The sequence below is a fragment of the Cinclus cinclus genome, chromosome 5 (genome assembly GCF_963662255.1).
Source record: "Cinclus cinclus chromosome 5, bCinCin1.1, whole genome shotgun sequence".
Lineage (NCBI taxonomy): Eukaryota > Metazoa > Chordata > Aves > Passeriformes > Cinclidae > Cinclus > Cinclus cinclus.
In genome coordinates this window covers 41,603,573-41,627,278 of record NC_085050.1, presented here as the reverse complement: position 1 = coordinate 41,627,278, position 23,706 = coordinate 41,603,573, and the positions used below count along the sequence as shown (strand labels likewise).

At 36.2% G+C, this 23,706-nt stretch overlaps 1 protein-coding gene across 1 annotated transcript in view; it reads left to right on the top strand.

Moving 5' to 3' along the window:
- PDGFC (platelet derived growth factor C) overlaps positions 1-18,915 on the top strand; it is a 122,145-nt gene extending 103,230 nt beyond the window's left edge. The window contains exons 4-6 of the mRNA XM_062493718.1: positions 12,583-12,790; positions 17,921-18,138; positions 18,799-18,915. Of these exons, the coding sequence (XP_062349702.1) occupies positions 12,583-12,790; positions 17,921-18,138; positions 18,799-18,915 (543 nt within the window). The remainder of the gene's footprint in view (positions 1-12,582; positions 12,791-17,920; positions 18,139-18,798) is intronic.
- The last annotated feature ends 4,791 nt before the right edge of the window (positions 18,916-23,706 follow it).

Below are 23,706 nucleotides of genomic sequence, written 5' to 3'. Positions count from 1 at the left end.
TCCTCAGAAGAATGGTGTTTTCTCTACAAAGTATTGGATTTGTTATTAATATGGCTTTATTACTTGGCAGATGCTGTCTTTCCTTCTTTTCTTCTTTTTTTTTTTGTCAAGGAAAGGGCTGAAAAGGAATTGCATGTACAAAAGAAAATGTATGCCCATTATAGTAAAAGTAATTAGACTGTTTCAAAGATTTATTTCATTTTTAATAATGCCAAGAATCAGGACAAGGCAGTTGTTTATAGAGGTGCCTTCAAATTCAACCTATTCAATTTTAATGGATTTTTTCATGCTGTAAGCAGCACCAAATTTCATGGGAGACTTAGAAACAGAACTAAGCAGTCTGCTTTCAAACCATCTTTGAAGGATTAATTTTAAATAGCTTTGAAAAAGTAGTGCATGGCAGAAATGCATCTACTTTTATTTTATAGCTGATACTAAAACCATCTTCTCAAGTGTGTTATATTGCATACTATTTTGAAGTTTCAAAGAAACAAAGAAATTGTAAATAATATTTCCAAAGGAACTTCTGCTACTCCCAAGGAACCAACTTTTAATAAAAAACCTGTAGTTCCCTAATTTTCTTCAAGAGAAACTAGCTAAAGTCCGGAATTGGAGTAGTTGCATTCTCACTTTAGTTATTGGCATACTGGCATGCAGTTATTTCTTTTTGTATGTACCATTAGTTTACTAAATCCAAAGGGTCAAAATGTACAAATGAACACAGAGTCACTGAGGAAAAAAAGTGTTTGGTAGCTTCTGGATACTTAGTCAAAACAGATTTTAAAATATTTAGAATTACTTTATTTCTAAAATTCAGCATGCCACTCAGCATAATTTTACAGGTCTTCTAGAAAGATCAATGTTCCGGGCAGATGCTTTGCAATATAATAACAGAGATGCAAGGCTGGAAGGGAACTCAGTGGGATTCCTTTTCTGAGGAACTGTCCTGCTCTAAGCAGGGAGCAGGTACACTAAGCTCGTTCTTGGTAGATTCTAGTGCTGTTCCTGAAGTCCAGGGATGAAGATTTCAGAGATTCCTCATGTTATCCCTTGCACACTTTTACATTGTATAAAACTTTTTTCAAACACATTGACATAAATAATTCTTGTCACTGGTGGACTAGGCAACAGCTGATCATCTGATGCTCTTTTTCATGTTTGTTATCTCCTGTCGGCCTGGTTTCCCTGAGATGAAAGGAAGTTGTATCACTTAATCTTTTATCATTATTTTGTTTCCATCTTGCTGTTTCATATGACTATCCTCTTTCTTTCTGCCTGTATCTCACAAGTCCTGGAGATGCATCTGAACACTGTATTTCAGCTGAGACCTCTCTAGCAGAGCAATATTTGTTTTTGTGATCTTCTGAAAATATCTGAATGAGATTTGGTTTTTTTCAAACAGGATCCCATTATCTCTTATTCTGGTTTTCATCTCCTCTGTAACACTGTTTATTCTGCTTTATCTGTTTATGATTTTGTATTTATGCTTTTAATATTTTACTCCTAAATGCAAGGGATTTCAAAATACTTCTTAAATTTCTCTTATTAAGCATACTTTCCCAATTAATTTTGACTTTTATTTGTTGTTCAATCACATTACTCCTGTGCATAATATATATCAAAGTGTAATGAAGTAATATGAGATGTGTGATGACACTAATAATGGTTATATTAGGACAGAGATGAGGTTCTTTCCCTGCAAAGTATTGCTTTGTTCAAAGACTTTTTACCTTCAAGGCAGGACAAGCTCTGATTTGCAAATCTCTGCTGTACAGGAATGTTGGGTGTGTTCATTTTATTGTGATATGAAAGGAGCAGAAAGCTGTTGTGGAATGCAATTTAACGTGTATACTGAAGGATCAAATTAAAGTAGTGTTCACTGTAAAAGTAATTTTCATTGTCCTTCACAAATACTTTCCAGTTGTAACAAACGATAATTCCTAGTGTTTTATGGTTGATGAACCTCCTGTGAACATACTGGGATAAATAAATATTTTCATAAGAACACCTATCCATTTCCAGTGGGGAACTTCCTAGAGGGAACTTAAAGAGAGTTCATTCACTGACTCCAAACACTTACTGTTGTTTAATTTGAATAAGCTGTTATATGAGTTTTGAGTAAAATGAGTAGTTATAAAAATATTTGCAGGTGTGGTGTCCTCTAACTATCACTGGCCATATCCCCTGTCATAGAAGAATGTACAAAAACCTTTTTCTATTCAGAACAGCTGCACTTAAGTTTACTGTTTATTTTTTGTCAGCTACTGTCAGTCAACTAAGAACTAGAGTTTTTGTGTATAGAAAATAACAAAAAGGCTTCTGCAAATCATAAATACAGCAGACACAACTTTTTCCTGATTGAATTTCAGGTGTGTCTATAGATGTAGTGATTAGCAGTCAGAGAAGTAGTCACAGTATCCCCATTTGCAATAAGATCTGAGCAAACATTCATAAGACTACATCTACATGACCACTGCCATCTGATTGCAGGATGCAATAACTTTATGCATTGATTCATTTGGGCATTTAATTTGCTGTCAGTTCAACTGCAATGTTATTCCTCCTTTTTGGCGATCACTTCATACCGTAAACAAAATTCAGGTTGTCCTGTTCTCCTGACTGAAGTAAAAGGTGTTCCACAATTCAGCCTTCAGGTACGTATACTGGACTTGCATAGTATCAAAGTTTCAGGGAAAGAGGCTAAGCTGCAGTGGAATCCTATTCTGCTAAATCTTGCAGCCAGGGTATCTGTACAATAAACTGTAAAAAAATGCATTAGGATATCATTATAAATATTGAGAAGAGATATTCTCTTTCTTGGTCCCAGTATTTGATATATAAATATAAAGTTTCCCTCCTAGAAGGAAATTGCAGGTGTAATATAATATTCATCAAAACAGGTTAACCTAGAAAATTACGTTTAACTTTATATTCACAAAATTAAGGTAAAAGGTTTATTTATATTAGCAGCATTTGAAAAAAAAAAAACAACACTTCTTATTTAGCTGTCAACTCATGCATTTGAATGTCCATGAAGGAATATTTTAATGCACAGTGATGTCACTACTATTTACAGTGGTCACTGAATACCCTACCACTTCAATCACAAGGACAGTTCAAGCACAAAACAAAAACAAAACCTTAAGAGCTTAGGGTTGAAACATACAGAGGTAATTGTGGGTATATTCAGAAAGTCATCAGGCACTAAGGTATTGACGTGAAGGGTCTCTGTAGAGTTCTACTTTAACTCTTCAGTGAGAGCACTATGAGGAGAAAATGTCACATTTTCATGAAAAGTCAGCAAGTAATTAGTATAGAGTTCTGCCCTGCAAATGGGTGCAAGACTGCAATGGCCTCTTAACAATGAGCTAGATTAAGCAGGGAATAAACTTTAAATATCCTTAAATACTGTGATGAGTAGTTAATAAGGGAGAGTTGAAAGGAAGTCACTAAGACAGGGAGGACAGAGTTACTACTTGGGAAAATATCTTGTGTTTCCAAAACTTAACCTGCTGCAATCAGCAGCAGTCCCATGAGATGTAAATAGTTGACCACCTGTTCTGCACGTTCCCTCACATGTTCCATACGTTGTAAGGATTCACTGCAGCTGCTAATTTCTTTAGGATAGTTATGTGAATATAAAAAAGAAAACGCTATCAGACATGAAGGTTATGATTTCTTAGACATTGGGGGATTTGCCTGTTTTAGCACCCTGCTGCAAGCTCTTTCTCCAAAGAAAGATTTTATGAGATTGTGATGAGAGAAGCTGTACTTTAGTAAATTATTTTGGTACTTCATTTTGCCTACACAATCTAATTTCAGTCATTTTCAGTAGGGACTTTATCTGTATAAACACACAAACACACTTCATACCCTTTAAAATGTGTATATAGATTGTATATGTATTGCCCATGGTCTGAATTAGACTAAATATTTCTTTTATGCATTTAAATTGTACAAGACACATTATCACTGGGTTGTAGCTTCTTAAAGTTGCAATTATAGTCTTCCCGTGTGCTTATGCCTGAAACAGGATCAGCCAGATTGTTTCATAAATTTGTGTTGTTAATGTTATAATAAAAGTTACTCTAAAGTTCAGAAATCAGAATATTTAGCAACTGTTACTAGGATACAAAAGGAGGTAGACTTTTTCTTATGGCATATATAAATAGTTATATGGTTTGGGGAGACCTCACTCTAAATTTAGTTTTAAAGTCTCATTTAGAAGAGGAAAATGTATAAAAGAGAGAGTGCTTACTAAAAATTTAGATTTTGGAAGTAGTTATGGTTTAAATGTTACTCTGCTACAAATGTATTTAATAGGAACCCAGACTCTGGGATAATAAACCTAAAATTAATTTTTATATCTACAGCAATTTGAAAATTGTTAAAAAAGATAAAGTATTTCAGGAAGTAACTCAAGATTAAAACTGACATACTGATTCTACTTTGAAGTTTCTTGTCTTGGAGATAATCTATGCCATAACTTGTTTTATGCTATTATCACAGGCTAAGTGTTTGCTTTTAAATGCTTCTTGTTCACCTCAGTGAATTTCAAGTTCATCAGGTCCTGCTTTCAGAATAGTAAGGCTGGGTCTTTGCCTACTGAGTCAAAATGCGTCCAAGTCATGAGATATCTTACATTTCTTTCAGTCTTCTATCTAGAATCCTATTCACTACCATGTCCACAAATTCCTAATGCAAGCAAATACAATTAAAAACCCATTGGAAAGGTAGAAAAAAGGCATCCACATTTGACTTCCAGTGCAAGTATCTGGTTGAATCTGCACGGTTCCTGGATACCGGGGCTTGCAGGGGTTATATGCTTCATGGTTGGAGAGCTCTGCAGTTGCCAAAGGTGCTGGCAACACAGCTTTCAAATAGAGTTGTTTATACAGTTCTTCTCTCCTAAATTAGCTGAAAGAATAAATCAGTGAATGATAGTTACCCAAAAGAATACAAGAATCACTGGGTAATTTTGTAAAAAAACAAATACTTCCAGTAAAGGAGAGGCAGGTGATTTTGTAGTGCTTATGAAATACTCATGAAGTAGGATGTGCTGCTTCAATGAGACTTACCAGTTATACATTGATAAAATCAATAGCATGCAACTGCATCCAAGAAAGATAGTTGTGTCTTTGTATATATTTCCTAGGAATAGAAACTTTTCAAGATTATGTATTGATGCTGAGCATCAATTTTATTCTTTTTGCCTTTAAAATGAATTAGTGTGATTTATTACTGATGCATGTGATCACAGAAAAAAAATCAAACTGTACTTTATGCATACATAAACACAGGTATTTATGTACACATACATGATTATAGATATTTATAACTGACCAATCACTAAAGGTTTTTGAAAATAGCTTCCAGAGGCTATTGCTATTGATGCATCCTCTGAGAGCTAATGAACTAGCTCTAAATGTGTCAACTCTGTCTTCACAGAGTATCTCTCACACCTGTCTTATTTCAAAATGTGTTAGAGTGCGTAGAGGTCAGGCAAAAAGATGCAATTTGCCAGAGGAACCCTGATGATTAGTGACATCCTGTGCTATTTCCATGCTGCTAGCTTTCTCGGGAGCATCTTGCAGTTGTTTCCTGCGCAATTAGAATTCCATGAAACTTCATGAAACTCTATTTAGGGGAATATTTAAACATTTTAAAAAAAAATACATAAAAAGTTTAGCCTGAGGAAATGCTATGCTGTTAGTTAAGCTATAAGACTGTTATCCAGTGCTACTTTTGCAAGTCTTTATTCTTTTATTCCCACCTGTCACAGGCAAAACCAGAAAGGTACAAATGGATTCATTTTCCCTTGTGATCTCTGTGATGTTTCCCCTGTTAGTGGTTATAGAGAGTAGAGATTACACACTATTCAGAAAGCAACACTCAAACTGCAGTAACAAAAATATGCATGTAGAATTTGGAAAGCCATCTCTGGCTTTAAGATGTAAATTGGTGCAAGGGCATGTATGGATACTCAGCAAAAGGTCCTCAGTGAGATACAAGGAAAACCCTGCATGCACATGAAGAGAGCCTGAACAAGATTTTGATAAGAGGTTGTAACACACTATAGGAACAGAAAATTTAGGGAGCCTATGAAAGGCAGAGGGCTGGAGGTCCAGGAAAAAAGGGTGCTGTCATCCTGCAGTCTGGTTCTCATTCAGAGAAGCATTAAAATTGAGGAGGGCTGGTACCCCTCTATCTGAGTGTCATTTGACTGGCAGAAGTTGCATCCCTGAAATGAGGCCAACTGAAAGAGAGGGATATTTAATTCAGTGCCACTGGAGCTTATTTCACCAGACCTATCTGTTCAGCAACCCCAGGGTGATGTACTTCTCATGCAACCATTCTTGCTGCTGTGATAGTAACTTCATCTAAAGCAGTAAAAACTGCTGCAGTGGATGGGAACTGTGGCAGTCTTCCTGACTTCCATCTCTGCCATGTGCAATAAGCATCCTCACCTTATTCCTGGTTTTGGCAGCCTAAATGTGTTTTTTTTGGTTGTTTTATTTTTTGTTTGTTTTGTTTTGTTTTTTTGTTTGTTTGTTTGTTCTTTTTTGTTGTTGTTGTTGGTTTTTTCCTTCATTCCCTTGCTTAAGGCATAAGAAGAGGATCCTGGAACTTGATTTCTCTGAGTGTTTGCACATAGGCCCAGCTACAGATCATCTCTGCCTTGCAACTTAAACAGGACTAACGCTTTCTTAACAGTGCACATTAATTTTGCACAGAGATGTCCTTATGAATGTGAGACTTTCACAACTGCTTTTTCTTTTGTACTGCATAGATGCAAGCAAATAAGAGCCTGTGCTTTTTCAGGTAGGTCAGGATTTCCAGAAGCTTTTCACAGCTATTACTGCATGTACTTGTGGGAGAAAACAAAGAGCTATTGTTATGCAGAGAAATTTGTGTCCTCAGGGCAAACTGGAAAGAGTTGGATATCTGCTTTCTCTCATAGCTTCTAATGATGCTTACTAGGAGGGTTACCTATGATTATAAAGGAAGAAAACAGGCTCTTGTGTGTGTTACAAGAATGTGCATGTACTATAAGTTTCAAAAGCATATCGTTAAATCTAAGCAGGACTTGGAATATTCCTGTGTAATAATTAAACAAAAAAAAAAAAACCAAAAAACAACCAAAAGCACCCCATCAAACTCTAAGGATATTTAATTAAAAGAAATATGTTACTTCTTTCAAATTACTGATCCTAGCTGGGTTTCAGGGGAGACGAGGTTCCTCTGAGGTTTTTATAGTCTCTTCTAGTTTGATTAAACTACACTGATGTTTATTAGTTTCTCTGAACTGTATCAACTTATTAATGGGTCATAACTTAGGAACTGTTTGACAGTATTTTCTTCAAGACAAGAAAGGGGGGGAAAAGTGGGGATTACTTTTGTGGGGAGGTAATTATTTTAGACATAGTATTCAGTACTTGTAAGTGTCCTGTCATGCCAAGTATTTGACTCACTTGTTTTTGTTTTTCCAGTCTTAACTTAGTGCTTGCATTATTAAACATGAAATTCCTTACTCCTGGCAGCAGCAACCTAACATTACTATTTTTTGCCTCTCCTTTAACTGGAAGAGGGTAGTGTTAGTACATTCAGGGTGTTAGTACTCTTATCCTGAGAAACAGGATAAAAATAAAGGCTTTTCTTAGGTCATCATAGTGCTTGAGAGCTGATCTTGTGTAGAGTGTAGGTCAGTGCTGTTATGTTCTGATTTGTTTATCCTTGGAGCAGGTACAGTGAAAGGAAAGAACAGATGGATACTGGCAAACAGGAGAAGTTATAATATCCAGTCTTGTATCCTGATTTATAGCTGGTATAATACACTTTGGGATTCTTCAGGTAAACTAATAAGTGTGTAACAAAAATCGGTTGTATTCATTCTGTCACAAAACTTGTGAGATCAAGGAATTGCCTTTTTGCTCATTTTACAGATTGGGTTGGGCTGTGTTACAAACCTGTGTGCTGGTGCCAGTGAATCTAAAACTATTTGTGTATTTGTGCATTTGTGTGAGCAGCTGATGTGTTTTCAGTTGTGATGGCTTACAGTTGCAGGTCTGTGCTTCTTTTTCAGAAGTTTGCTTCTTGTTTATTATTCAGCCACATACACAGTCATGCTGGCATAACAAGGAGATACTACTTCCAGATGCTTTACATTATGAAGGTTTGGCCTAAACACTATGCTGAGGATAACACAAGAAATATGTGTGAGAACAAGAAATTAATCATAAGTCTTCAAGTTAGGCTACGTACTAAATAATACTTAAGTCTTGAACTTCAACTAGATAATTTTAAACTTGTTTGTTGAAGTTTTTGTTCAGATCTGCTGCTTCAGTGAGGCTTGACATCTTATTCTACTTACAATAGTATCCTACTCTTTCCCTTTGAGAAGGAGGCTAGATGGAGTAGTTTTGATTCCTTTAATAGGGCACAACTAACATGGTGAGTACCATAAGATGCATTTTTAGTCCCTATTTTTTTCTGGGGCACTGTTATGCATGATGTTCCAGGCTGGGTAGTCTTGTGACATTAGTCCGTATTATTTCTGTCCTTTTTTCCAAGCCCATATCTTTAACTGTTGCCTAAATTTTGTCTATTGGCCTGTCTTGTATGTTTGTAAGCAACTTAGGGGATTTCTGTGTGGTATTTGTTTTGATAGAGCTAAGTGGATGTACAGAAATACAATATAAACAAACCTGAAGAAAGTTCTGTTTCACCAATTGTCATTCTTGGCTGTTGTACAGGCCAGCAGAAGTTCAATGTTTTCAGCTCTGGTTTTCATCCTGAATCATTTTAACTAACAGTAAATATACAACTGTTTGTCTCTGTCTTGGTTCTAAGTATATTTATGCTTATTAAAGTAATTTGAAATTGTTTCCTGGGCAGAAAAGTAGAAAACACTTTTTCTTTTTTTTTTTTTTTTTTTTATTAGAGGAATCACATAGAGAACCTGATGTATTTGTCAAATCTATGCTGACAGAAATTATTCATGCTCAGGAAAAAAATAAGAAAGGTGGTCTCAAACCTAAAACATTAGTATGAGTTGAGAATGTGTTGCTATGGCTAAAAAGGTGTTTACTGTCAATTAGTATTTATTACAGCAGAGCTTGGAGAACATCACTTCCTTGAAAATGGTTTCCATCAGGAAAGATATTTTGGATAGCTACTATATTTGGACAGCAGATATGTCTGTGGTCTTGGTTTCTATCTCCCCAGTCTGATAAATAAATATATGTTAAATCAAAGTTGATTGTTTTTAGCTGACCTGTTAGGGGAGACATTAGGAATTTCTGGGGAGTAAATTAAGTGATGTTGTCTATGGAATAAATGTCCAGTTGACAGATGGCTGCTTCTTTATCAGATCATTATCTCCATCAATGTTGAGCACCAAAACAGCTAGAGATTATCAGTAGTCCTCCTGGGAGGCCTTCCCACCAGCATTCTGCTGTGAAATGGCACCTCTCTCTGACACCCACTGACTACTGATGTCATAGCACAGCACAGAGCCTGCCTTAAGAACACCATGAGTGTCAAGGGCACAGGTGGACTGAGGCATCCAAGTAGGACTGCCTAGAGAAATCTAGATTAAATTACAACAGGAGTGATAGAATTACTATAAAAAGTGACTGAAAGCTTCAGGTAAGAAGCATTCCAGCATTTCTGAGGTACAGCTATGATGTTATTTTTCAGAGTTACACTGAAGTTCTGCATTTTCTTTTTCTAAAAGGTGTGTGCCATCAGTGAAGTTAAATTTTAAATTCTTGCCTCAAGTAATTTCTGCTTTTTGTTCTGTGAGTAAAACCTTATTGCATGGGTAAACTCTGCCTATAGATGACAAGCTTTGAGAAAGTCAAGTGAAATTATAAATTGTATAGAATTACAATATATAGTTTTAGTCACTGGAAGGAGTACCACTTACACCACCCTGGATGCTCTGTCCAAAAAATTTAAATTATAAAACAATTAGTAACCACTAATTGTAAAACAATTAAGTAAAAACAATGTAAAGTGTAATTAGAAGTACCCTTTATCTTGAAGAGTTTATTGAATTAAGATTTCCTAAGGGATATTATGTCACAAATTCAATATACAGCATTTATACCTTTATGATATCAATTATCTTTAATCTTTTTTTCACTTTAACTGCCATATAAATTGACTAACGTTAAAGATTATTGGAAAAAATTCTCAATCCTGAGATCCTAATGACTTTATTCTAAAACATTCAAAGTTGTATAATTTTGCTGTTTCAATTATTTTTTTCTTTCTGTTTTGGGCTGATGTGAGAATGGCTAGAAAGTGGTGGCAACTTCAATTGTGTTACCATTAAGTGCAATGATTCACCATATCCTCACATTTTAACTCAGGAAAATGCCTATTGAATCCAGAATACCATAAACTAATGGATTACTTGCTACATATGTATTGTTTAGTGTGCATGATGTAAGTTGTAAATATGGAAATAGATTCAAATCAACACATTTTCTTCTAGAATCCACCTATTTCTCTGGCAACAAAAATCCTAGCAGAAGTAAGGCACTGAAGCAAATGCTTCACCTGGAAACAAAATAGAAGGTTTTTGTTATTTTTTTTCTTTTTTTTTTTTTCTTTTTACTTCACTTACTACTGATTTTGTTTTTCATGTTAGTAAAACCCTGTACCTCCAAACCAGGAAATGTGGCTTTGACACCATTGTAGACAAAAACAGGAAGAAAAATTTTGGAAGGTTTATCTTTTAGTTTTTTGACCATCTGAATTACAGTGTCACAGCACCATCCTGAAACTTGCTATGCTAAGTAACATGTTTTGCTAAGAGCAACTATTTAAATTTTGGACCAGAATTTTTTTTATTATTATCATAGTGTAATAGATGGATCAACATGTTACTATTTTTAATGCAGGCAATGGAGCAAAGAGAAGAAGAAATATTTTGAAAATCACATTCATGCAGAATGGGAAACCACTGTTTCACCAATTCTATTGGAAATTATTAGCAATATGAAAATATTGTAAAATTAACAATAGCAGAACACTTAATCTACATTTTGTATTATTTTTGCAAGACTTCCAGTTAAAAATCAGCACAAATCCTTCTAGTGGCTGCATCTCTTGAAGTTGTAGAGAAAGCCTTGAAGCAAAAAATAATGAAGGCTATGATGGTTACTCCCATTTGCTGCTTTTTCAACCACACATTTAGCTGAAACCAAAACTGCTTGTTTAATCGAATTTAGAGGACGAAACATAAAATATTATTATTGGTATAGGATACAGCTACCCCAGGAATATATATTTTAGAAAAATTCTGCTGAGTGAGTAGTGTTGCAAGAATTATTTTACTAGATCTTCTTTTCCAGCATATATGTTAAACTTCTAATTTCTAATTTCCCTGATCATTTTGAAAAGGTAAATGACTGCCTACCATTGATCTGACATTATAGATGGAAAAAATTACAATATATACACACTTCACATTGCAGTACTGAGAGTGCCATTTTGACACTTAGTGGTATGAGGCGTTTAAATATAGATAACTATATAAACACAAATTCTTGTCTTTTCCATCCCCTACATTGGCAGCGTATTCAAATTTTTCTTCATCTTTCTTTCATGATCCTGATGAATTGCTCTGCTGCAGTACTGTGGACATAATGCCTGTAGTAATATCTGCATACAGAAGAGCCTAAAACCTAAACTTCAGGTGCTTCAGAAGCAGCTTCCTACTTAGGCTTACCTTCCTGCCTTGTTTTATTCTTCTGAAAATACAAATCAGTTCATAATTTTTAAACAGATTGTAGAGTGAACAAAAACAGATGCCTCACTTTGCTTGAATTGTCTGTGACTAAGTACTCCTTTCCACTGAGTTTGTCAGTGAAATTTATGGTGGAGTAAAGTGCTTTTTCAATGCTCAATTTCAACATTTAAATACTTTTGATTTCACTTGGAACCTTTTTTTCCTTTCTTTGTAAGGGAGAAATAATTTTAGTTATGCCAGATGTTGGTTATTACTCTGTTCATTATTGTTTAACCAGAAACATAATTCTTAGTGCTGTATGAAACACAACTGGTGCTTTTTTTATCTATAGATGAGAGGAAGAATATTTGCTGTATTTATACTGGGGTATGTTAATATTTTGCATTGAAGGATAAGAAGACAAAGATTGTGGCTAACTTTCTGAGGAAAGGCAGAATGTCAAATGTTTCAGATTTCTAGAGGGGTTTAGGAAATGCCTGTAAATGGCGCCATAGTTTTAAATCACCCTTTGTTCTATTTCTGAAGTCCCATCCATCACTCAGTGAACATCTTCAAAGGACAGGTGAAGTGGCATGCTAGCTACAGGGCTGGAAATGTAAGAAGCAGGCAAACTGCAGTGGAAGTTTGTTTACAATAATTGCTAAAGAATAATTAGGTACTTCTTGACTCTTGTCGTTTGTCTTATTAGATAAACTGTACTTCATAAACAGGCTATTCACTGACAAAGTTTCCCAGCTACATAACTTGGTAAAGTACAGCACTTTGCCAAAACAGATCCCTTAATCCTCTGACTGGTGCCCTTCTCTTGGGTTTGATTGCAGCACCACACAGAGGCACCCAGTCCATCGCTTCTACCCCCATCAGCCTTGCCCTTGGATGTATTAAACAATGCAGTCGCTGGATTTAGCACTGTGGAAGACCTTATCCGCTATCTTGAACCAGATCGATGGCAACTGGATTTGGAAGATTTGTACAGGCCAACGTGGCAACTTCTTGGGAAAGCATACATTCATGGGAGGAAGTCAAGAGGTAATTTACTCTTCTGTCTGGCCTTGCAGCTTTCTATGGGTATGATTTCTTGACACAGAATCAAGAGCATTCTTCACCTTGAGTTTTGGTTCCAGTAATATGCTAGAAAGAGAGCAGATACCATTGTTGTTAGCTGTACTCCCATTGAAAGGACAGTAAATAAACTCAAAACTTAAAGGAATTTAGCAGGATAGGGCAGCATAGGGGAATTTAAAAAAAAAAAAAAACAACAAAAAACAACAAACTCACACAGTAGGACAAAAACTTTATTTTTGTTTGAGGTAGGTAATGTCTTATGCTTACTGTATCATGTGAATGACTGTTTATTTCCCTAGAATCTTTTCAGTCTCTACATGAAATTAATTGAGAGCAATTACCTAAATGTTTCTCTTAGATGACACCTTTGGAAATACCATGTGTCCATGTCTGGGTTGATCATGCAGTTGTCAACTTCATCAGAAGTAAAGTAGATTGTGTTTTCAAAATTTGTAGATCTATTGATCAGGAACTCATTTTCTTCCTTCTACATCTGACACTCGTGAATTTCATGCCACATTGCACCCAGATGCTACCCACTATTTCATGTTTATGGATTACATGTGGATGGATAACGTGAAGGCAATACCACCTTCCTTGCCCACCATACAACATGAAAAAGGAAACATATGAGCTTAACTGAACAGACTTCCTTTTGGTGGATATAAACTAAAAGGTTATCATCTGATTAGCAAGAAAAGGGAGGAAGTAGAACCTTTCAGAGCTCAAATTTAAGTGTTTGACAGTTAATTCTTAGATCTTAGGGCCCAGAAATCAACCTTTGTACCCTATCCATATTGCTATAGCCGTGCACAGAGCAGCTAAATTATGAGCCAAAGAGGAGCAAATATCTTTAAAAGCTCTCAGATACTCATTTAACACGTCCTTAATTAAAGAGATTTACTATTTGCCCAATGCATTCCATAAGTGCACAGTAAGTGGGAGAAAAACAAAATGCAGGTATTGGTTAACATCTGTATAGATTAAAAAAACTCCCTGCAAGACACATCTTAAAAAGAAACTATCAGAGTAAATCTTTCAAAGACTTCTAATTAGATGCTGAAATAGATTTTTTTCACTGAATAAACATATCGTGGTATTGCCACATTTGTCTTAGAGACCACCCTCAGACTGCATTACTGAGTCTGTAATACAATAGCCTGAGGTGGAAAATACGTCTAGTTGAAATGACATAGGACTATTCAATAGATAGGAAAAGCAAAACCTTTGTCTTCTTTTTTATTTTTTCCCCATGTTGTTCTCTCAAGCAGCATGTTTGCTATATTTCAAAACCGTTTAAAAAATGGTTGTCAGAGGTGCATATCCTAAAATTTTTTGTTTTATTCAAACTCTTTGATTCATGATTAGATAGGTTTCATTTTTACAGTGTTTCAGTGAAAAAGCTAAATTACTGTTTTCATAAGCAAGTTACAAAAAGTGTATCTTACTTTATGTAGAGAAATGTCCTCTACTCCTACGTGATAATTTGTATGAAAAAGCTGTATTCAGACAACCTAAATTCCAGAGAAATTCTGTCTCTGATGTTTTCTCTGGATAAAATGCTGCCAAGAACTTCGTCAGGAAAGAGGAAGCACCAAGTTCAGAAGCTTTGATGTCTAAATATAATCCTAAATTCTTTTATACAATTAAACATTCTTAAAAATAAAATATATTTTGCTGTGCAAAAAAAAAAACAAAAACCCATCACTTCCCACTGAAATTCATGTATAATCATTAGATCATATTCTGAAATCTTCTTAAGGAGAAAAAAAAAATCCAGTCCCAACCAAAGCATAGTCCTTAACATTTGTGATTTTTGTACAGTTACATGAGGGTTTTTTTTCTTATACCCCACTTTTTGCTTGAGATTTTGTAACAGCTCCTATTGTAGAAGCCAGTAAGAAACTTACATGCTCAGAAACATCTCCAAAGATGCCAGAAAATTGCATTGCCAACTGCATAACACAATTAATTTCAGGCTGCTGTGAACATGGATTAGTTCAGTTATGTGTGCCGGTGTGGGCACACTCTTGAAATACACTTTACTGTAGGCCTACCTGCATCTACATTTTTTCTCCTTCACTAATTTTTATTTTAGTGTTTCCCATTTATGTGCTACTGCAGAGCCTTTCACTCCTCCTGAGCTAGTGCTAGACAAAAGAACCTTGACTGTTGTGTCAAGCATGATACATGAGTGGAAGCCAAGTTGAAGGAGTGTTTAAATGTTCACATTATAACAGGTACTGTAACTCAGTGCACTTGGGAAATCCACATAACCTTTTATTGTGGTTAAGTAAACACTTCTAAGGGAATATATACATTCTCTCATCTAGCTTCATGCCCACAGTGTGTTAAAATAAATGTTAAACAGACAGCTACTCTTTGAAAAAATAACAGCTTCATTCATATACTTCAAAGAAGTGATTATATAAGCCCTAGATAAATTTGTCACAGACCTTTTAATGAAATTGAAGTACATAAGGTAGGGCAAGGGTTCATTGTGAGGTATCATAGCAATATACCATAGTACATTTGAAAGCATGGAAATCAAACACGACATTTGTTCATCTCTCCTGAAGCCTGTTGTAATAGTAAAGCACACTGAAAGATACCTGCTAAGGGCAGTGTTCTCCAACAGAACCCTTTAAAAGTAATGTCTGCAGGTCTGAGGGCTTGAGTTCAAATTAATTCCTTTTTTGTGATAAAGTAACATACTGCTTATTTTAGTGCATAGTCCTTTCTCTATAACTACAGCTAGGTGTAGGTATGGAAATGATGCATTCCTCTGCTGCTGGCAGGAGGCAATGGAGAAGGACATCACCACACAAGAATCTCTCCCATTGCTCTGTGGGTCTGCTGGAAGAGGTGTCAGTGCCCAGCTTCCACTTTCAATACCTCATGGTGAAGGGCTGAACAGCACATAAGCTTAGCTCCTTCAAATTCACTACACCAAGCATATATCAATCTCTGCAGAAAAAAATCTTCCAGGAGAAAGTATTAGCAGAACTAGCACTTCTCAAAGCATGCTTCAGGCATTTTATCCTCATTCAGACAGCTCACTTATTATACGTTTGAAAACAGAAGAAAGAAATAGTCCATTCCTGTCCACAGTCCTTGATTAATGGAGGTAGACGCATCCACCTTTTAAGTGACTCAGCCTAGAGCTATTAGCTGATCAGAAGAGCTTAAATAATTTCTGCTTTCTCACAGTGAATCTTTCCCCCAGAAGTTTTTTTCTCCCTTTCCTCTGCTCCCTTCTCAACTTTCTCCAAGGAATGCTCTTGTAGTGTGGGAGGCAGGCTGGTGTCCTATCAGTAAGTTTATTGGAGTTATTACACACTCCTCCCTCTTAAAATTTAGCTTGTTTATTTAGGAGCCTATGTTAAGCTGATAGAGATGGAATGAAGTGCCCCAGCTTGGCATTCACTCTGAGTGCAAGCAAAGAAAAGGTTTCAGTGTGTTAAATGACCTTTCACAATAATAAATCCTTACTTATGTGTGCCAGTATGTGGATATGGCCTGCAAAAGAAATGTTTGAAGGAACATGGATCGAAATTCCTTCCCAATGATCTGCTCCTGGGAGAGTACCAGTGAGCATTTCTGCTAAAGAAATTCAGCTTCTAAATTCTTTATGTCTTACGTGTTTAAATAGAATAAGGAGGAATTATCTTGCCTTGATAGGCTGAAGTTTTCCTTGATGATCTTTGAGGCTCTTTACATAGTAGAGAGGAAAGAAAAGGTATTTCTCTAGAGGGTGATTCAAATCAGAAACATATTTTAGCTTTTTTTGTACATATTTTTATTTATGAATGGATGACATTATTTTTAAGCAGTATTAATGCACTGGGGTTCTTTTTCCCCTCTATTTTTTTCTTGATTTAGCTTAAAACTAGTTGGTTAAAGGTCTTTGCCACTTTGTTCAGGGCCTCTGTTTCACTCATCTCAATAGCCATGTTATCATAGTGTTTTCATTTTCTTGTTATGTTTTTGGTTTTTACTAGAGAGAGTAGTATCCCTATGAATTAGACATCACTTCTGTTCCTTAATGGTAGCTATGGAGAAAAACAATTCAGACAAAAGATCCTAGATCATGATCATTATAGTCTGACTTTTCTGAAATAAATTCAATTTAGATTGCTTCTCACTTTTTTTTCCCCCAGTCTTATTAATTTTTCCCAATTTTAACCTCTTCTTGCAAGGCTTGTTAGCTCTTGACTGTGCAGCTAAGAGGAACATAAAGGAGTTTGTCCTCTTTCAGCTCTTTTCATTAACTTGCTCTTCAACCATTGGCAAAGTGAAACTTTAATATGACACAGTGGAAACAGTTTATAGGGAAACTGGTGCCAAATATTAATATCTTTAAATTGCACTTCAAGTTAGTTGCTTACAAGGGAGAATTTTTATTGAAGACTCTTCAAGAGAAAATGAAACCTAGAGAAGCAACAGAAATTCATGTATATGCTGCTATGAAGAGGGAGGAGAAAATGGAGCCTACTAATAGTTATATAGATATACAGTCTTGTGCACTTATTTATTCTGTGCAGAACTCCCTGATGATAACTTTTTGAAGTTCTTACTCCATAGAAGAGACTTCTGCTTAAATATGAATGGTTTCATTCTTCCTTATACTTACAGTGCCCTAGCAAAGATAGAATAGTTGAAATTTTAACAAGGAAGAGGTTTGAATTCTTTATTGCAAGGGAGTTAAATATGTTTTTGAATTTTTGCAGGATTCTTAATTGCTCTCTGTGTTTCACCAATCCAAAATGACCATAGAATAGCAACACTGGAGTATTACTGTAAGCAAAGTGACTTCTATTAGGGTTGGTTTGATAAAACATGTGGAACACAGCCAAATCTTACTTTAATTTGAACCAGCTTTGCCAGCCTTATAAAATAACTGGTGAACATCACTATGCAGCTATCATTCCATTTAAGTTTCATGGTATTCACGGAACTGCAGTATTATATTTTTGTGCTGAACCTGCACAAAACTGAACCTTTCCTGGGGGCTCTGCACTGCTGAAGTTGATTTGCCACAAATGAACTTGGATTGGAAATCAGGAAAGTGCTGTTTTCTCTGTCTCTTTGCAGTGGTGGATCTGAACCTCCTGAAGGAGGAGGCGCGGCTGTACAGTTGCACTCCGCGCAACTTCTCGGTGTCCCTGAGGGAGGAGCTGAAGAGAACAGACACCATCTTTTGGCCTCTGTGTCTGCTGGTGAAACGTTGTGGTGGAAACTGTGCCTGTTGTCAGCAGAGCTGCAATGAGTGCCAGTGTGTGCCAACAAAAGTCACCAAAAAATACCATGAGGTTTGCATTGTTTTTATATTTGCATGCTTGGAAATACTGAAAGCCAGTTAAGGTGTTTATTTTTAAAACAATAGATGCACCAATACTAATATTTTACGTATTGTACTTTCAGTAAATCTTTTTGTAGCATTTTAATTAGGTATTGAGTTGAAAAAAAAAATTAAAATCTTCTTGTTAGTATACTTTTCTCTGCAACTAATTAATTTCTATGGTATTTACTGGTGCAGTTCAGACACATCACAACCATACCTTTTGTTCTTCTTTCACTAGTGGTAGATATCAACTTTATGAAGAAACAAATATTTGTTCATTTCCACTGTTATAAATTGATAGCTAAAATTATTTATTATAGAATTATCTACTTGGGTTAACTCTACTGTTTGTTGTTAAATAAAATAAAGTGGAAATCTGAAACTGCAAGTCTCGTCTTTGGTGAAGCAACACAATTTAATCATGCTCAACATAATTTAAGCAATTTTGTAAATGGCTTGAGGTAAAAGCAAAAATAGTAACAAATGGGTGGAATTAATGAAGAAATGCAGTTTTAATATGCTTCCTGTCATCCAGTGGGTTTCCAGTGCAATCTGGTAAGCTCACAGTCTTCGTGTGTGATGAAGCACTTGTCATTTTCTTGATGCTTGGCTTCTTCTTCTTCTTCAGGTTCTTCAGCTGAAGCCAAGGATTGGTGTCCGGGGATTGCATAAATCATTGACAGATGTACCCTTGGAACACCACGAGGAGTGTGACTGTGTGTGCAAAGGGAATACTGAAGGCTAAACATAATTTAATTGTGCTGTTTTCTTTGAAAGCACATTCAATCAATGGCTGATTCTATTATGGGGCTTGTGCATTATGTCCTTCTGTAATCTCAGTTGCTTGCTTTGAGGATCTTCCATCTTGAAGATTTACAGTGAGCTCTAAAAAGAGGAGAAGCCAAACTGGGATTATACGTTGTGTGACAGCTCTGTTTGGAGACCCAGTGAAATGATGAGAGAAAGGCATCAATGAGGGATTTAAAATATATGTATTGTTGTTGTCCCCCACAGTTTTCTTGGCAATACATGGATTTATAATTTAGGAGTAAAAAATAGATTTAGAAGGCTGACATCATGGATACTTGATCCTGCTGGCTGTCTCATTTCTACAACTCAAGTACATCTGGCTGCTGGTTGAAAACACCTGAAATCGTTCTGTGTTCAGCTACTCCTACATACTCTAAATCAAAGCATTCTCTGTTGTATAAACTTGGGTTAAAACAGACTGTCTTTTTCTGAATTAAATTTAATTTGTCTAATGCTGGTAGGAGGGACTGGATTTTTCTATATGCTGTAGTAAAGTTCCTGCCTTTTAGAAGGAAGACTGGACAATAACGTGAGCTAAGGTAGCAAACATTGAAAAGAACAGCGCCTCTATTCTTACTACTATGGCTGATGAATTTTTTTGTGTGTTTGTTATTTTTATCGTGTACATTTTTATACTCTCCTTTTGACAATATAACTATTTGCTTTTCTAAACTTGTTAAATATATCTATTTTTACCAAAGGTATTTAATATTCTTTTTTATTACTACAACCTAGATCAACTATTTTTTAGTTTTCTGAGACTCTTAAGCCAGATTTATACAGCTGGAGGAACAGAAATGTGGTTACAGTGGGAAAGAAGTGTGATCTCTTTGCAGTTTGTTTCTACAAAGTGAAACGTGCCATTTTTTACCTGGATGCAGGTATGACAGAGATGTGTGGATGAAGCTTGAAGCTCACTAGCTCCATGAGACTAAAAATATGAGAGACATATAACCAGTTTCACAAGGTGACTTTAAAAATTCCCTCTCTTCATACTGGCCTTTGTTCAGATAGAAGAGAAATGAGCGTAGATAGATGCATTCTGGCTTGTTTAACTCTTTAATTTCTTTAAAGGAGAATGACCTACAATGTAACAAGACACACCAGTGGTTTGCAGCCATCATGATGCATCATGGTCATGGGAAGGCAGCCTTGTCAATGGTGAAGTTTTCCATTTGACATTTCCATTGACAGAAACAGTTGTTTAAGTACTGTTCATTCACAGAAACATAACACTCTGCAGTGCAGTTTGATGAACTCTATGGTATCTTTCTTCTGTATGTTATATTCTTTAACCAATACACTTATCCCACCCTAAGCAAATTGAAACGGAAACAGTAAAGTATTTTGCTTGTAAAATGCTATAACATTATGCCTAGTTTATTTTTTTTACTATTGGATTTTCAGATTGTAATGAATCACAAAATAAAGTAATAATGCTAATTTTGTGAGACTAAATGTTTCAGTGTGGTTGCATATTTGTACCTTTCAATATACAATTTAATGGGAAAAGTCAAGATGGTGATTTTCTCCCTATCAGTTTGAAAGTCAACTCTGAAAACAAAAGCCTTCCGTTGCCAAGACTTCCACTTGCTTTATTAATTCTTCATTACTGTAATTCCACAGGAAGAAAAAGGAGAGGAATTAATGTGATGTTATTTGTATAAACATTCAAAGTGTTCAAAATTGTGTGGATGGGAAGCCAATAGTTTGAAATAACATCTTCTGTTATTGTTTCCATAGAGAAATGAATTCTGATGAAATTCTGGGTTTTCTGCAAGTTGGTATGACTTTCTGATACCAGTTCTGGAAAATACTCAGGTGGCTTCTTTTATTTTGTCCCCACCTTCAAAATCCTATTCAGGAAGAGTAACTTCTGGTGTAAATGTAGCATATAATTTTCCAATGTGAATATTAATCCTGTATGAAAATACCAAATTTTGGTCACACAAGAAACCTGGTTTACTTGAGTTTTGAGACTTTGACTAGAAATATTTCGCAGGGATGTTGGGGATGTTTTTACATTAATGTTGTCCTTTTTTTTTTTTCCTCAATTTAAAGAGTTTTTAAACAGCAAATCAAGGTAAAGACAGAAATCATAGCCTCTGGCATCATAATTCAGCTGAAGAATCAAACACTGTAATTCCATTACAGAAGATTCTGCTGTTCTGCTGTAGGAAATGGAGGAGGTCTCATCCTCTCTGTAGACTTGGTTAGAGAAGAAGGCTGGTAATGAAATTTGGAGTAAGTATTTGGTGGCAGCAGAGTTGTGGGGAGTTTCTGGAACCATGTGGGATATGGAGAGTAATGTTTTCCAGATGTTGCAAGTAACTTTTTTTTTCTATTGCCCCTCTCTGGCTCAAATTCTTCCATACCAATTTCTTGAACCAGTTGCCTTCCCAACTGCTTGCTATGGACCTGCTTCTGAGCTCTTTACCCCTTTCCTCCTTATATCCTTTTCACAGGGCTGTCTCTCCCATCTGACCCAAAATCAGCACCACTTCTGTTTGCTACCCTCCTGCTGAACATTGTTGAGCTCTCTTCCTGCCCCTTGGCTCCATGCTCAGGCTTTGTCTTCTCACTACGTCTGCCAGGTCTTCGTTTTTTCCACCTCTCCTCAGACATTCAGGAGGTTTGGTGCTCCACCTCCTCTCTAGCTGAAAGAGTCTGGACAGGCTCATTTCTCCTACAAGAGGGAGTGTGGAAAAGGCAGCAGCTGAGGGGAGCAGTGAAGGATGCAGTTCTCCTGCTTGGTGCTGCATCCTGGGTCCTGCCAGGCAGAGCAGGTGCCCCTGGCCATGGGTGACTTCTAAGCAAAAGGTGTAGTAAAAACTGACTGAAGATATTAACAATGTATTACTAACATGAAACTAACAGTGCCTTTCACAGCTACAGGTAATGGCAGCTGGCTGCCAAGGACATGTGGAAAAAGATTGACAAAAGTGTATAGTAAGCCTTTGATTTTCTAATGTGGAATAGAAGTTGCAAGTTTTGATCCTACATCATTGTGGAGACTTCTTGGAAAATGTTTCAGTCTATTTTAAGTCATAAATTCCTGAATTGCATTAATGTAAACATCAGTGTTTGGCAAGAATGGCTAATGGGTCTAAACAGTGGAAACAACCAAGTAGAATAAAGTAGCTCCTGTAAACTGGCAAAATCCAAATAGCATGATCTGGATTTTGTAGGTTTTATCTTATGCCCAATAAATGTCTTCAGTTAAAAGTAGTTGTTCTCCCCAGAGGAATAGGTGGGGGAGCTGACAACTGATGTTGAACCATGTTTTTATGGATTTTGTAGATAGTCACATTCCTGGAACCCTCCTGTCAGCTGTGGCCAGCATGGGAGTCACTGGGAAGCACCAAATCTTTGCTCACCAAGGGCGTTAACTGCAGATCTCTTGGCTCTTAAGAGAGTTTAAGTGTTTTTGCTCTGTCTGCCTGGTTGAACAGGCTTACAGCTCCTTTTCAGCAGAAGAAGAGAAAAAAAAATTTGGATGATACAACAGAGTGTGTGGAGAAAAAAAGACAGAAACATGAAGATTTGTTTTTATTAGCTAGTGCATCGGCTAATGCAAGCTGTTACCTGATTTCTTTTCTAACAACTGTGTTGAAACTCTTAAAAACTTGCAATTCAGATGCTGGCTGCTTAAACAGTCTCATTTTGATTACTCAAACTTTGAAAATAAAAATTAATAAACATTTACTTTCTGTTTGACTTCTGAAGATACAATAATAGTGCTACTGTTCAAAGCTCTCTCACGAAACCTCATGCAGAAGTGCTACAGAATCATGGTTGCAAGATTCTTGTTCAAACCACATGCTGAAGCTAAGTAAACCAACTTTTCTGACTCTGTGATACATTTAAATTACTTTCTCCAAGATTGCTCTTTATATGTCTTTTTGCATGCAATACTTTATCAATTTGCCTTTGAAAGTCCTTTTGTGCACCTTTTAAGCCCAAGAACAGTGGTTTTGTCTGCCAAAATCGCAGTGTAAAAATATAGCTGCTTATTTCAGCATAAATTGTGCAAACTTTTTGGAGAAGACAGTTTGCCTGTTACCTCACTGGAATGCTTCTAGAATGTTGAAAGAAACATAAATTTACAGCTCAGTCATGGGAGAAAGATGACAAGGTTTTTGCAATTGTGATAGTACATAAGCTGTATTCCTGCTCCGAATCTTGCACTCCGTCAGCCTTCATTGAGCTGGTCTGTTTTCATCAAGTATAGAGGCAAAGTGTCTTTCCCAGCTGAGGCAACTCTGTTAGGTGCACAAGGTTTGTCAACAGGAATACTTCATACACAGGCCTATTTTCTGAACAAAACATTACTTTCTCAAAGAGTCTTAAGGAGTTCTGAGTCTGGAATGGCTTTCTATATAGCTGATTTGGTCAGCTTTCTTTTGCCTAATGAAGTAAAGTCAAAGTTCCAGTTTGACTCAAGCTTTCTTCAGATTCTGCTTCACTCAAGACAGATCCAAGGCAACTTGGATCTGATGTCTCTTCTGTTTAGGGTGAGTGATAAATCACATCTCAGTAGATTTGCTTTCCTTTCACTGGGCAGAATCCCAGTAAATTAGCAGGGTTGGGAAGAAAACTTGTTTTCTGTCTTTGTCCTGCTCCACACATATCCGTGGGGTGGGCCTTGACTCAGACAGTACCTGAAACCAAAACTTATTTAAGAGTGAAAGCCATAATGTTTAGGGTTATTTTTTGAAAAACAGCA